The following is a 15,133-nucleotide window of genomic DNA, read 5'->3' as shown; positions in this document are numbered from 1 at the left end:
TGATGGTTTCTATGGCAATGCCGTTGCGTTGTTATGCCAATGCTAAAAACAACAATAACAGCAATACAGTTAGCAATACAGATGTTGTCTTATGACATGACAACATGTTGCCGTCACGCTGGATTATTATTATTATGGATTTTGTCTTATGAAACAACGGCAGAAACACAGGAAGTTGGAATGAACGTCTTTATTTTTGGTTTTACGGAATGTGTGATGGTTTCTATGGCAATGCCGTTGCGTTGTTATGCCAATGCTAAAAACAACAATAACAGCAATACAGTTAGCAATACAGATGTTGTCTTACGACATGACAACATGTTGCCGTCACGCTGGATTATTATTATTATGGATTTTGTCTTATGAAACAACGGCAGAAACACAGGAAGTTGGAATGAACGTCTTTATTCCATGCTGCCGTCTCCGCTGGTTTCAAAACTCAACTCAACTAGCAGTATATTGTCTTTTTCCGCTTGACAACACCAGCTTGTTTCTACAAAAACGTCTGACGTTTTTATATTTTACGTGGCGTGAAAACGTGAAAAGGCTAGGCTGAATCTGATCTGAGCGGTCAGACTAAAACGGATTTCCAGAAACCGGATTTGAAACAACATACGAATGTAGCTCGAAACGAATTTGCAAAAATCGGATTTCATGTAGTTCGTTGCCGTTCAGACTATCTAAATATGATCGGATTTCAATCGGATTTGCACAAAAATCGGATTTTGGCTGACATTCTGAACGAGGCTATTCTATCCGGCGTCTCTCATTGAACTCTTCCGCTTACTTAAGAACTGTCTTGATATGTAGAACATCTACATGAGATGTTGTTGCCATGGAGCTCCAGTATCTATCTCTTTTTGCGCAGAACCTTGCGCGGAGTTGCAATAAGATTCCGAGATCACAAGCAAACCCATCAGCTCTCATTATAAATTGTTGGCTCCCGCGTTCACTTCCATGTGTCAAGTTCAAATGTAGAACCCTCTACATGAGATCCTGTTGCCATGGAGCTCCATTGACCATGTAGAGCTGCAGACTGCATGTCGGTCACATGGAGTTGAAGTTGTATGGCGTATTTTGATAGCTGCTGAATTACCTGAGGAACCGGGAATTTGTGCATGAATGTTAATGATCATTCAATAAAATTATTTCTAATGGTCTTATTAAAACATTGAGTGGCTTTTGACCCAGTCAACACTGCTGACGACGAGGTTTGATGGGGGTTTTTTGTTTGGAATTGTATTGTGTGTCCGATAATCTGACATTAAGTACTCTGTCTGATCGTCTTATCCGCCTGAAGACCTGGCGTCTCCCTCTTGCTCATTTCTCCTCAGGCTTTCCGTTTGGCCTCATACCTGGAGTCTGTCTACACTCTTATGGCAGACCTTTACGTCTGTGCTGACCACTTTAAGTCTTAATTCTCAGTCTCTCTCTGAGCTTATTCTTCTGGCTCCTGTGTTCTTCATCGCCCAAGACAGAAGTTACCAAGGATACAGCCATACAGCCAAGCTTGATACAGTTCATGATGAGTCAGAAATACAGTAAACGTGGGACGGGACACATACACATGTAGGCCCAGTTTACACATATTATTAAAGTCAAAAGATGTCTTTTGCGCAGTCCATTTTACTTGTTTAATATGACAAATTTCCGAGTTAGGATATTGAATGAGGAAAATGAGGGCAGGACCAGAATCCGTTAACACCTAACACGTTTTGCCTGAAACAGATGTTAATGCCAAGTGTAAACGGGTTTAATCAACTTCATTACTTTTATGGTCACCTATGTTTTATTTATGGGCTCTTTGCCACTTTTTTTTGTCAAGGACAGATGAGATAACAAGAAACTACTGGGAAAAAATGGGATTGGGAAATGACTAAAGCCACAATCAAACTTGGGAATTGCCTGGACAGAAATGCACCGCCAGGCTGTGTCTCCATTACTGTCAAATTTACAGTAATTTGACCTCATTCAAAGTGTCTGTCAGCAGACATTCCTCAAAGGTACAACACACTCCAGCATCTATCAGCTGTGTGGAAACTTTCTGTATGAAAAATGTTTGTAATGTGTATGTTCAGGCTCCAAAATGAACAGTCGCTAAGTGCCAAATGTGAGTAAAATTGCCTTTGGCGTGTAAATACATTGCAGTAACTCCATTTGGCTGGTAACTTTCTAAGGATTTGAAACATAATACGTGGCTTAAATTGAACTGTAAGAAAGATAGTCTGACTTTTCACTGATGTAAGAGACTAAGACTTATCTCATATATGATGCTGTGAATGACCTACGTTGTATGCAAGGGTGAAAATAAAAGCTATAATATTCCATTATACAACAACTAGTTCCGGTCCTTGAATCTGATTGGTTGAGCAGCATTCCAGGAGTGCTAATATAACAGTCCAACAACACTGGGGCTTTTTAGTGTTTGTATGGCTCCACTTGTCTGTGTTTACATGTCAATGTGTTAATTAGTGAATTTTTCAGTGACTGTTTCTGCAGGTTACCTTGTGACACTAGAAGAAGGTCATCTTTATGAGTGAATCAATGAATCATTCATTAAACCCATTTGTGCAAAAACACTGTCACTGAGTAATTACAAGTCTTTCCAAGTGAGTCATTGAGCGTGTTTACATGCATGTTCTTAAGCTGATTATGCTTAATAAGCCGAAAACACACTTGGTCATGTAAACGCGGTAACCCATTTTCTTTTATCGGAGTAAGGTCATAAACGGCGTAAACATAAACTGGTCACAACAGGTAGTTTTTTGCCTCTTACTCCGATTTCGCACACCATGTAAACGCAATAACCCGCTTTCTGTCGGGTTATTGAAGTGTGCATGTGTGATACGTGACAGAAACGCATCGTTAGTGCAGATTTAAGTGCATCTAGACCGAGCAAAGGTCTTGCTGTAAAGAAAGAAGGAAATATATCACAAAAGCAGACTTTTTCTCGTGCAGCAGAAGTAGAAGTGGTTCAGTCACAATGCTGCATTCATAACTGCATAAGAGGATAATATATGAGCTGTAAGTTTCTGGACATGTTGCAAGTTGACATGTTGCAAGCTTAATTTAACATCACAACTGACAAATGTATGGAATACTCGGAGTTGGATACGCAAATGATTATATTTTGACATCACTACAGGGAAATAACCTGATTTATTAATGCAGTCATGTAAACGCAGCTTACTTGCGTTGTCAGGTTACTGATGTGCATGTAAACGGGGAAAACTGGTTATTTTAATAAGCTGATATTTGTGAGTTATCAGCTTACTGGTGTGCATGTAAACGTGCTCATTGAGTCATTCACTCAACAAATTCGCTTAAAAACACTGTCTACATAAGAATATGCCTTCTTCTCTACTATAAGCAAAATACAGTATGCGCAATGAGTAGCATGTCCAATTTCACAGTATTCATAAAACAGTAGGCAAAAAGTAGCTGGGTGACCTAGTAATTCTGATGAGACTCTGAAGTGCACTCTGATGATCACATTACTATCTACATGAATGGCAGTGAAGTGCCACAACTGATGGTGGTAGGTCACATGACAATGCAACATTAAGAATGTATTATGTCCAGATTACATTCATACCGCACACATTTATACTACATAGAACATAATTTTCAATGATTGTGAAGTAATTACTTATTCAAAATAAGTACACACTCAGAGAGTGTGCGATTTTGGACACAGCTGTCTTTGATTGATTCATTGAGTCATTTATTGAACCCATTCATTCAAAAACACAGATTCATTCAGGAACAAAATAAGTGTCTTTTTTAATGAGTGAAACATTTAGTCATTCACTGAACTGAATTGATCAAAAACACCACTACCGTGTTACTTACAGATGCAATGGTTAATTCTGTGGTGACTTTGGTACTTTTTCATTGAGTAAAAATAGACAAGTAACACAATATTGTCTCCACAAATAAGTTACTAAATATTATCTTCTTATTTAACTGTAGTATTAAAACATCAGTATGGCTGTGATTCAGCCATTGGCACAAGGCTGCAGAATGTGCTGATATTCAGGTTAACAGCACTCATGTGATATGAAGTGAGACATTGTGTCATTCACTCAACCAATTCATTCAGAAACACTGATGAGAAGAAATGAGAAGTGTGTCCAAATTCACAGTATTCATAAACAGCAGGCAAAAAGTATCAAGATGACCTACTGCTTATGCAGAGATTCTTAAGAGCCCATCCAATGGACACTTTAATATCCCATGAGGAGTGACACAACTGAGGTTGATAGGTCACATAACAATTTAGAACTATTTAGGCTGATCAATTCATTTCAGTTCACCATTAAGTTCATTTTTATTTTGTGGATGTATGTTTGGCTCTCTGAGTGGACGTCTAAAAAGGGCCGGTTCTGTTCCCTGCTCTTTAAACCCTGATTTCTGGCCTGTGCTCTGGATTTAGCGTCGGTCGCACCCTCCCCAGAGTCGTGCTTTAAGCACAAAGCCCTGCGTGTTTGCTTCCCCTCTCCACCCAGCATTCCATTTTCCCCAAGATCTCTTCTCTCCCACTCTCTCCGGCCCTCCCTTTCTCTCTCTGTCTGTCTTTCTCTGTCTCTTACGCCCTCTCTCTTTCTGCCGCTCGTACTGTCTGCCACTTTGTGCTCCCTGTCTCTCTCTCTTTCTCTGTCTCTTTCTGTTTTGCTAAGCTGCATTAACTCCCCAGATTACCTTGAGCCCAGCAATCCTCCACTCCCCCTCTCCACCTCCACCCCTGCTCGCGCTCACCCTCTCGTCCTCTCCGTCGCCCACTCAACTCCCCCCTCCATCATTACCCGCACTTCTCCTCTCCTCTCGTCTGTCTCCCTCCTTTCGAGCCTTTAGGGTTTGTTTGATTTATTCTTCCTCTATCTGTCTATCTCTCTCTCTCTCTCTCCTTGGAGGTTGTGGCCTGACTAGTCCCTAAAAAACAACAGCGAGAGAAAGAGAGAGAGAGAAAAATAACAACCTCTCTTTTACTTTCCATCATGCCTCCTCTTTCTTCATTTTTTCCCCTCTCATCCCCCTCTCCCACACTGCTTTTAAATTGCCTCTGAATTCTTCAGCTTTTTTAGTGCCTCCCTCCCTCCATTCCTTGGAAATTACTTTTTACCCTTTCAAACTCCAACCACGCTGAGGAAGCAGGCCTGACCTTCCCCTCCCTACCCATAAGCCTGCCAGACTTATGTGGCATGTGTATGTTTACATACATGTGCGTTGGCTGTCCTGAGGGGCTGTTTATCGTGGCTAATGATTGTGTCTGATGTAATGATGTAGTAGATAAGAGTTAAACATGACAGCTTAAACAGCTCTCTGTGTGTCTTATCACCAAACAGAAACAAACTCCACGCTGTGTGTGTGTGTAAACCTGATCCCTGTGCGAGATGGAGAGCGTCCAGGGACACCTCGAAACCGGCTGAAACAAAAGACAGTGTTGAGTTTCAGCCGGGGAGGGTCGTAATCGCCACAGCAGCTGGAACAGAGGGTCACGGGGTCAAACCCCATCAGCTGACCCTTTTCTCTCTGTCTTTCTGTATTTTTCTCTCGTTTATTGTGCTTTAATAGACATTCGCCCAACCCCATCCCCTCCAATAACCATTAACACACACAGATCACACACTCTCCACGCTCACAAAAAGCTCTTTCAGAGGCGAAGCCCACATTCAATGCCGCACCACAAGGTCTTACATGAGCCACTACGCGTGTGCTTGTTCGTGTTCCTGATTGCATATTTTCTCATGCCGAGAGTTTACGTTCTAGCACACGATAAACAGATACGTTCGACCAGCGGACGCCCACGCGCAGACGCACACACCATCACGCACGGACACAAAGCCAACACCGTGGGTCCGCCTATTTGTGTCTACTCTTAAAAGGGTGTTTTATTTAGCATAAATGTTGAAGCCAAGAGTGCCTGGCTGCCATGGCAACCACATTAAACTGAGATTCCCTTTGCAAGAAAGAATCAAACTGATTCAGCCGTTCTCTTATGAGGTGAACGGGGGACAATACACGCCATTATTCCCACTGTAATCTCACGTGGTGTGACACAACACTTCAATCAGTGGCCATTAAAGCTTTCGGATTACACACGTGAACAAAGATTCCACAAGAGATTTCACTTAAGCTGCTATCAGGAACAAAGGCGTAACAATGGCTCCTGTATCCCGACGCACCGTCTCGAGTGGGACGTAATAATGGCAAGACATTAGGAAATGCTTCTCGCATGATGTGCATTGAATGAAATAGTATTTAAAATATCACCATTCATTGATAGTATGGTATGCTGTGTAGTATATGGTGAATATCTAGTGCCATCAATGAATACCTGAATGCTCTCTTAAGGCTCTTTGCAAAGATCTTTGCCCCAATTTGCAGTCTTAAAGAGTCAATGCTAGCTGCTGAAAGCCGGAGTTGACAGATTTCACAGAAAATCACGTAGTGTATCATGGGCACAGATTTTTTACCTTCTGAGGATATCAAACGTTTAATATTTTGAGCCGAATTTAGAAGACATTGTTTTCATTTGTCATAGTTTTCTAGCGTTTTTAAGTGAGATTGTTGTGTTTGGAACAACTTGAAACTGTCGTTCAGTTGTATGATGTCTAGTTTTTCTCTCTAACCATTTACAAAGTCGGAAAGTGTATGATTCTTATAGTGTTTTAAAATCTGTTCAGTTTTTTAAAAGTTGTGTAGTGTATGCCAGCCTTTATACAGTGAGTGTCCGTAAACCTACAAGTTTCTCTGTTTTCTGTTTAGAATCAGAATAAGTGATGGCTGATTAAATGAGTCACTCTTTTGGGGTGGTTCTTTTCCATGAATTGGCCAAACGGGTTAGTAAAAATCGGTTGGGATTTCAGTGTGAATCATTTGGATCTCATGCACTGAATCACTTGAAGCAGTTTCTCATGCAGTAAAACTGGCAACTTCAGAATACTGAGAAGAAAAAGAGTTGTGGATGAAGTGGAATATTTATCTACAACAATTTAAATCAAAGGTGCAAAAGCCCCCTATCTTTTACCAGCTACACTTATATGAAGTTCAACACTTGCATGTGCAATTGTCCTTGGCTGCTGTAGATAAAGGCATTTTCTGTCTAAAATATTAAAGCAATAGGGAAACAAGTAAAATACTTAAGACTGGAATAATGGCTGCTGAAAATTCAGCTTTGATATCACAGAAATAAATTATATTTTAAAATATTAAAATAGAAAACAGCTATTTTAAATTGTAGGAATATTTCAAAATATTGTTGTATTTATTGGATTTTTAATGAAATAAACGCAGCCTTGGTGAGCATGAGATTTTTATTTAAAACATTAAAAAATCTTACCAAACCCAAACTGAATGTTATAGTGTATCTAATACTGTATTACCATTTGAAGCCCACATTACTTTATTTTTTAAATGTGTCAAATGTTTAAAGTTGAAGATATATATTTGAAATTCATTTCAAATTGAATTTGAGGGGGTTTCACTGATCCTCTGTGCCACCCTGGAGTTCCCCTGGCCTTTCGAAACCCACTGCTTTGGAGATGCCTTGTATTCTTATTTATTTATTTGAAATACCTCTTTGTACTTGTTTGTGGACTTTACATATTTTACACATGCTAAGCTGGTACTTTTAATGTTTATTTCTTTTATGCATGTTTATGAAGCTTTGGCTAATGGTACCAGATGAATCAGAGCTGGCACTGCTCATGCTGTATGTGCTCCTGCTGGAACAGCAAGACTCACCTATAGGTTTCTATATGTGTTTGTAAGCCTTCTGTGCCCGAATTGCCTGTTGATGCCTGTATATGAGATGGTATCATCTTGAAAACTCGTACACAGACCCCTGCGTTGTCTGTAGGCTGTTTCGGTTTCCTCACACATTAGTGTAGAGTGTGTGTTTGGACATTTAGATGTGTATCACAGTGGGCTCATAACGGCTCAATGACTGCCACATCGCCAGGTCTAATCTGATTGGCTGGCTGCTTTGTAACTTCTGTAAGTCAGAGTGCACCAGTCCACTGGGAGACAAAGTCATGTTTGCAAGTAACAAAGTTTGCCAGGTAAATATTCAGTTTTTAACAGGAAAATTAAATAGATATTCCATAAAGTCAGTCGTGGACTGTTGTGCAATTATTTCAAGACTCTTTTCCCTTCCAATATGTTTTTCTTTTTTTTCTGTGAACTTGGAATGGTAACTATGATATGTTAGATAAACGTGCCCCTAAATAGCATTTAAAACAAAGCAAATTGTGGTTGGTTGCCTTACATGTTTGTCAGACTAGACCAGTTCCTGTCTAAATGGGTGGTTCTTGACCAGAATAAACTCTAAAGTGGATCGGGCCATATGACTTTATGGGTCAAAGACATGATGCTCATTTAAAAATATTTACATATATAGTAACTTAAAATACCTTTTTGTAATTAAGGTGCATTTCATTAAAAATTTTTATGTAAAAATTATTTATAGTTGAAAATGTCAGAGTGATTTAATTGATATTATAATAGTGAAAACTCATTAAAGGAATCAGATTCTTGAAAAGAAAACCTTAAGTCATTTGCAATTTATTATTATTTCTTAAAATATTTTAAGAAACTGCTTCACTGCTTATTAAAATTTGAAGGAAAAAAAAGATACAGAGAGGTCTCCTGGCGACCCACAAGACCTTTTTTACCTTTTTATAACACGACAAGGTAAGTTTAGGATGTAAATGTCATAATGGTTCAAACGCCATCACAAACTTTATATATTTATAAATTCATTAGTTAAAAAATATATTATTTTCCTACTCGCATATATTCAAGGTGTGAGGAAAATGTTATTTCTGTTTACTTGATGGTTACACATGACAGTTTTTTTTTCAGTTGAATCAAGACTATTGTTGAAATTGGTATAACAACACAAATACAGTACATTTCTAAGAACTCAGCACAGTTTTATTTCAAATATATATTTTTCATTTTTCCCTTTTATTCTTTCTTTTTATCTTGAACACTCTTTTGACCACTCCGTTAAACACATTTAATTTATCATTAACCTTTATGCTAACAAAGGTCTAGCTTGACAAGACTGCTAAGGTAAATATTGGAAAATACAGTATCTGCTTAAACAGCACTTATTTTTCCAACAATAAAGTATTAAAACCAGCTTTGCTTGTTAATGCAAATGGTACAGTAACCAGAGTAGGTTTGAATGATGGAGACTTGGTTCTTCATGCGTGACCTTCTTGTGAACTCCAGGCTGTGGACACCAGAAGAGAAGAGAAGATCTTTATGGGGTCGGTGCTTCATGAGCGTCTCTCTCTCTCTCTCTCTCTCTCACACACACACACACACAGACAGACAGTCTCTCTCTGGAAATGAGCCGAATCCTCCTCTAAAACTCAAAGTTGATGAAGTTGCCATGCTTGTCATTGGGAGGCCCTCAGTTGAAGTTACAGCGTGTGTGTGTGTGTGTGTGTGTGTTGAGGGAGGGGCTTATAACACTCATTATGTTTCACCCCCTCACACTGTCTCCACTTCTCTGTCTGTTCATCCAGACCCCAGAGAATACTGTGTAAACACAATACACGCTTCAGAGCCTAGCTGTGTATGTGTGTGTGTGCATGAGAGAGTGTAAATGTGTATTTTGTCTTAATGTAAGGTGTAATTAAGTGGTGTAAAGTATGGTAGGTTGTGGGCGGGTCTTGTGGTGCCATGACTGAAGCCGTTTCAGTTTCGTTCATGCAGCTTTGAGGCTTCCAGTGATCTGAACTTCACTGACAGCTGTTTTGAAAAGCTCTTCTCCTTTAGGCTGTCAGTTTAGTCTAAACAAGCATCTCTGGCTCTCTCCTGGTAACATTTTTTACTGTTGTTCTTATAGTTTGGACTTCTTGCATCCAAGCAGTTGTCCTTGTCTTTGACAGAACAAGTGTGTACTTGTGTGTGTGTTTTGGCAGCCTCCTCTATGTTGCCTGATTTGACAGAAGTAATGAATAGGAAGGTAAAGATTCACTTTGCTTTTAAAAAGTTTGAACAGCAAGGATCAGATATTTTTCTTTGTTTGATGGTTTATTTATCAGTTGTGTTTTTTATGGAGACCGGAATTCAGTTTAGTTCCGTTTTGCAAACTCAATGTGATTTGATTCCTATTTTGATTCAATATGATTCTGATTCATTTGGGGATATTTCAAGTATAAAGTCACAATGTATTAGGAGAGGGACAGGTAGTTTCTTCCATGTAGTGATACAAATCAATCAGATTATCGAAATGAAAAAAAAGTGGGCTGAATTAAGTTCTATGCATCGGTTCTTGAATGTGAGGCTGCAGCCAATTGTAAGAAAGATGCTGGTTTTATGTGGATGAAATGATTGGAGAAGTCTGGCATATAACACCAGAAAGAAGTCGGAGTCTTTCAACAGAAGAGTTACGATGTTTTGAGAAAATAAATTGATAATTCCTTCACAAAAAGATAAATAACATGCATTTAGAATAAATATATATGAATTTATATGTCATGCTGAATTTAATGTTTATTTTTGCTTGCATAAAGAACATGCAGTATTTTGTTTGCCTGGAAATATAAATTATACAGGGCAGTGATTCAGACTTATTCAAAAATGCTATTTCATCTCTTTCAGCTATTCAAAGATTCATTTAGTCAAGTCACAAGATCAATCTTGCGATTTTACAAAGAATTACAGGATTGTTCATAAAAAGGGCCCAATTAATTGGAAACTATTGTTATTTTTACACAGCCCTCAAGCTTAACGTTTTAGCCATAAAAGAAGTATGTACACATTTTTAGACATAAAACGCACGTGCAGAGGCTCTGGTCTGGGCCTTAACCTGTTCTCGCGAGTTAGTGGACAAATTCCCATCTTCTAATTGTGGGTGTGTGTGTATTTGTGTCTTTGAGAATTCATTAACATTCCTCTCTTTCCTCTCAGGTGAAGAAGTGACAGAACCCAACATTTCCGACAGCCGCGGCGAGCGCATGGACCTCCTTGTAAAGCAGGAGGAGGCTGCGGCGGGGGACGGTGGGTTTCTGGACCGGGATGAGGCCGTGGCCCAGGAGAGAGCGGGTTCGGTGGCTAACCTGCGAGCCGCCCTCATGAGCAAGAACAGCTTGTTGTCTCTGGGGGCAGAGATGCTCGGAGAGGAGCACCCACTTCTGTTCGACTACCTGCCCAAGGGAGGACACTCTCTCTCCCGTAAGTCACACTGTGTCCCCTGCTCTCGCTCATGGAGTTTCCACAGAGTCCAATAGAGAGTCTTAGGTTCTTATAGAATCCCACTGGGATGTAGATGTGCTCCTGCTTGAACGATATATGCTGTGTGTTACATGCTATCATTGGGTGCAACTGATTCTCCTATAAGTTTTGGCAGGTCTTTATAAACCATAGGGTTCTGTAGGGACTTATAGGTACTTATTTGCATGTGCTATTGAGTTTTTGTAGGTCTCCTCCATAAACTGATGTTTTGAGAGGATCTATAGGAACTTGTATGTAGTTCTGCTAGAATGGTAAAGACTGCTGTCACTTTAACATGTTATGTGTCCACAAACCTTGGAGTTTCCTGTACAGGGACTCTTAAGCTTTGGGACTCATTTGTGCTCTTTTGCTACCACTGAATGCTTAAAACCTCACCTATAGGTTTCTGTTTGTCTTTGTAAACCTCTGTGCCCCTGTAGATTGACGATATAAGTCTTTATGAGTAACATAGCCTCCTGCTGACTTGTGTCGTCTATAGGCTCTGATGGAATCCTGTGTCTTAGAGACTACGTTGGTGTGGATGACTGTGTTTGAGTATTAGGCTCTGCATTAGGATTTTAGGTTCAAATGTATATATTTGTACAAACAACAAACAAAGAGTGCTTTCAGTATTTAAGATTATCTGAACGTTTTCCATTCAAGAACTGTGAGTGATTTTTCTTCATCTTTACTGTTGTTTTTTACTATGACATCATAGAAAGCAGGAGATCTATTAAGCTGCATTCACGCACGGATCTCTTTTGAAATATAAGAAGTAATGTGGTTTGTCCTGTCCGTTTAATCCCTTAAGACATAACTGGCTGTGTTTACATTAATTTTGCATCATAAAACCATTTTGAGACGCAAGTGCATTAAACCACTTACACAGAGTCGTGCACAGCCGCATGCGCCAGGCAGTCTTCAAAAACAAAGCGCGCGTCAGCATTTGAAATTGAAAGCAGCCTTCTGTTAGTGAGGTTCATTTTTTAAATATATAAGTCCACTGCATTCAAAACCACATAAATGATGACTTTGTAGAGCAGGAAAATACAGACAGGCGAGACCGCACACTTCAAATGTAACATCAAACATAGCGCGCGTCTCTCAGCACATCCGGTGCAATGAAGCCCGCAAATGTCCTTGTAAAGAAAACTCAGCGTCACCGCGCATCTGGTTAAAAACTAAGCTCAGAATCGATTCTGAAATTCTCAGAATCGATCCAGAATCGTTGGAGAGAGAATCGCGATTTTAATAAGGGTGCTCTGATTGATCGGCTACCGATCACTATCGGCCGATAATCCCGTTGGGATGTTTGATCGGCGGTCTCTAAAAGGCCGATCTCAAAAAACTGATCTCAAGCTGATGACGCTGTCGTGAGAGGTTTGGCATGACTGGCACAGTCTCTGTCCGGCGTGGGTGAAATAATTATAATGCTGAAGGTGAGGTACTCGCGTCTGTCTATAAGCCAGCTGCACGCTGCACAGTTTACACAGGAATTGTCACTTGCACAATCAAGGCAGTGTCACATCGTCACTAAAGTTTATAAATTGCATTACTTTTAAATTCTTACCAGTGTTTAACCAGTCACACTCGCAACACACACATAACGCCAGGTTCACATTACTCCGTTTGCAGTGCATACGTGGTGCATATTTTTTCCGCGCTCATGTTAATGAATTAAAGCGTTCACACTGCACCCAGCAGTGCGTTCCAGTAGCGGTGCGTCTGCAGCAGTGCAGAGATCGTGTCTGCACCGAGTCTATTGCTGCGCTGCAAGCGAAGAATTAAAGTAACCGTGCATTGTTTGCAGTAAATATGAACATGGATTGACACAAAAATGTAGTAATTACACCATAAATGCATATTATTAAAGTCTACTGTGTTTCACAGTCAACACATATGGCTTTTTGGCTAGGTTTAAAGGGAAAGAGCACTTTTAGATAAACAAGGCAATAATAGATGGCAGGTAGGAAAACAAAGTTCTTTATGAACCGCAGGATTGCATTTAATAAAGATTTAAATGCAAAAGAAAAGGCAGCAGAGCTGTCTATTTCTGTCAATGGTAAGTTTGTGATAACGTAAGAAAAGTAGTTTAAATGTTTTGCCACTTGCTTGAGCAACTTAATATATAAATCTAAAGTAAATGCAAAAGTAAAACGCATTGAATAATGTGTTGCTTCTATTTATTGTGTTTAAACATGTCTGTGAAAGACTGTATTACTGTACTGTGTAAAAAAAGAATTGCAATGCTGAAAAAGCATTTTCAGTGACAATGTTTGGATTTGAAATCAAAATAATGGATAAATGTTGTGTTTGTGGTAAACAGCCACGGATCAGTAACGGACTCCTGTGTGAAAGCACAGTCCGTGCTGCTTCCCCTCTCACAAGAGTCACCTAAGAGGAGAATTCCCCCCATTTAAAAAAATGAAATTCAGGCCCTGAATCATTTAATCCTGATTGGGGTATCACTATAAATAGGTATAAATTATAAAAATAAGGTTTTAAAAAGATCAGTATCGGCAGATACTGCTTTCTGTGATCGGCGATCAGCCTCAAAAATCCTGATCGGAGCACCCCTAGCATTTAAGTAAGAAATGTCTTCTTATTAAAGCTACAGAAATTATTCAGCCAAGAGCAGTGAGTGATTTTCTGTTTTTATTTATTGTTTGGGTCATATTAACAGCATAGACAGCAGTAGCTACTGTATATTATGCTGCTGTCACTTAATACACTAATCTAATATAAACATGCAATTTCTTTCCCAGCTGTTTACGTTTACAGATATAACCTACTGTGTTTATGTAAATGATCTGTGTATTTGACCGTTTAAGCTCAATAAGACATGAAAGAGAACTTAGTTTAGTGCTCACATGCCGTGTGACAGTCACTTTCTGTGCGCGTGCTTCAGATGTGTGCCCTTAGAAAACCCTATATCAGAAGTTTAAACTGAAATGGCTTCAAAACGCATGCTAAGTTTTCGGCACGATAGACATGATAATCAAAACCAGACAGATGTTTTGTTTTGGCAGAGTATCCGAGGTAAAAGCTATAAAGGCACAACCCTCTTCTGGAAAAGGCGGCAGGGAGCATTTAAAGATGCATGCATGAAAACGACATGTTTTTGCTTCCACTCCAAATGGATATTTTCAAAATGGTATAATAAATGATCTGTGGGGTATTTTGAGCTGAAACTTCACAGACACATTCTGGGGACACTTGAGACTTATCCTACATCTTGTAAAAGGGGCTTAATAGGTGCCCTTTAAGACATTACAACGCAAGGCAATTTTATATTTAATATTAACAAATGTATTAACAAAATTACTTATTTTATTTAATGAGATTATGTGCTGTTCAACACTGGGAACACACAAAGGAAGGCTATACTTGAATATTTACAAAATTGCATGATGAAAACTGCATATTTAGAACATTGATAATACACACACACATACACATGAAATTCCAGATGTGTGTGTGTATATGTTGATATTTTTTTATAATGGGACCATGACAAAAAAAATTATGTGAAGTCTGCAGCCGTGTACAGTTAGGTTGTATTGCAGTTTGCTCATAACGACTCTAGATAAATGTAAAATAGTGTGTTGAATGGCTGCAGACAGAAGGCAGTGTTGAATTTTACATCTGAATGTACTTAGCTGAGAAAGAATTAAAGTTTCTAGACTGTAGTTTGTCATATTTAGATGTGTCCATACATATTTATGCCCTCAACAAGTCCTTTTGTTGAAGTGTGTGTGAGTAGTAACATTTTTGTGGTAGAATACGTCCTCCGAAAACACCAGAGCTTTTATGAATGGCACTGAATTTCATAAAAGCTTTGGGATCGCCAAACCCAATTTTTGCCCACACTCAATCACTTTGTCAAAGTATTGAATGTGTG

The 15,133-nt window shown here is 39.3% G+C and overlaps 1 protein-coding gene across 2 annotated transcripts in view; it reads left to right on the top strand.

Moving 5' to 3' along the window:
• The window catches only part of LOC107594115 (zinc finger and BTB domain-containing protein 46-like), a 66,428-nt gene that overhangs the window by 42,594 nt on the left and 8,701 nt on the right, over positions 1–15,133 (top strand). For both annotated transcript variants that reach the window (XM_016284064.1, XM_016284070.1), the window contains exon 3: positions 10,930–11,193. In XM_016284064.1, coding sequence (XP_016139550.1) covers positions 10,930–11,193 — 264 coding nt within the window. The remainder of the gene's footprint in view (positions 1–10,929; positions 11,194–15,133) is intronic.

The sequence above is a fragment of the Sinocyclocheilus grahami genome, unplaced genomic scaffold (assembly GCF_001515645.1).
Source record: "Sinocyclocheilus grahami isolate Dianchi unplaced genomic scaffold, SAMN03320097.WGS_v1.1 scaffold10.1, whole genome shotgun sequence".
NCBI classification, from domain to species: Eukaryota; Metazoa; Chordata; class Actinopteri; order Cypriniformes; family Cyprinidae; genus Sinocyclocheilus; species Sinocyclocheilus grahami.
Note: the sequence above shows the minus strand (reverse complement) of the source record. Positions and strands in the feature narration are given on the sequence as shown.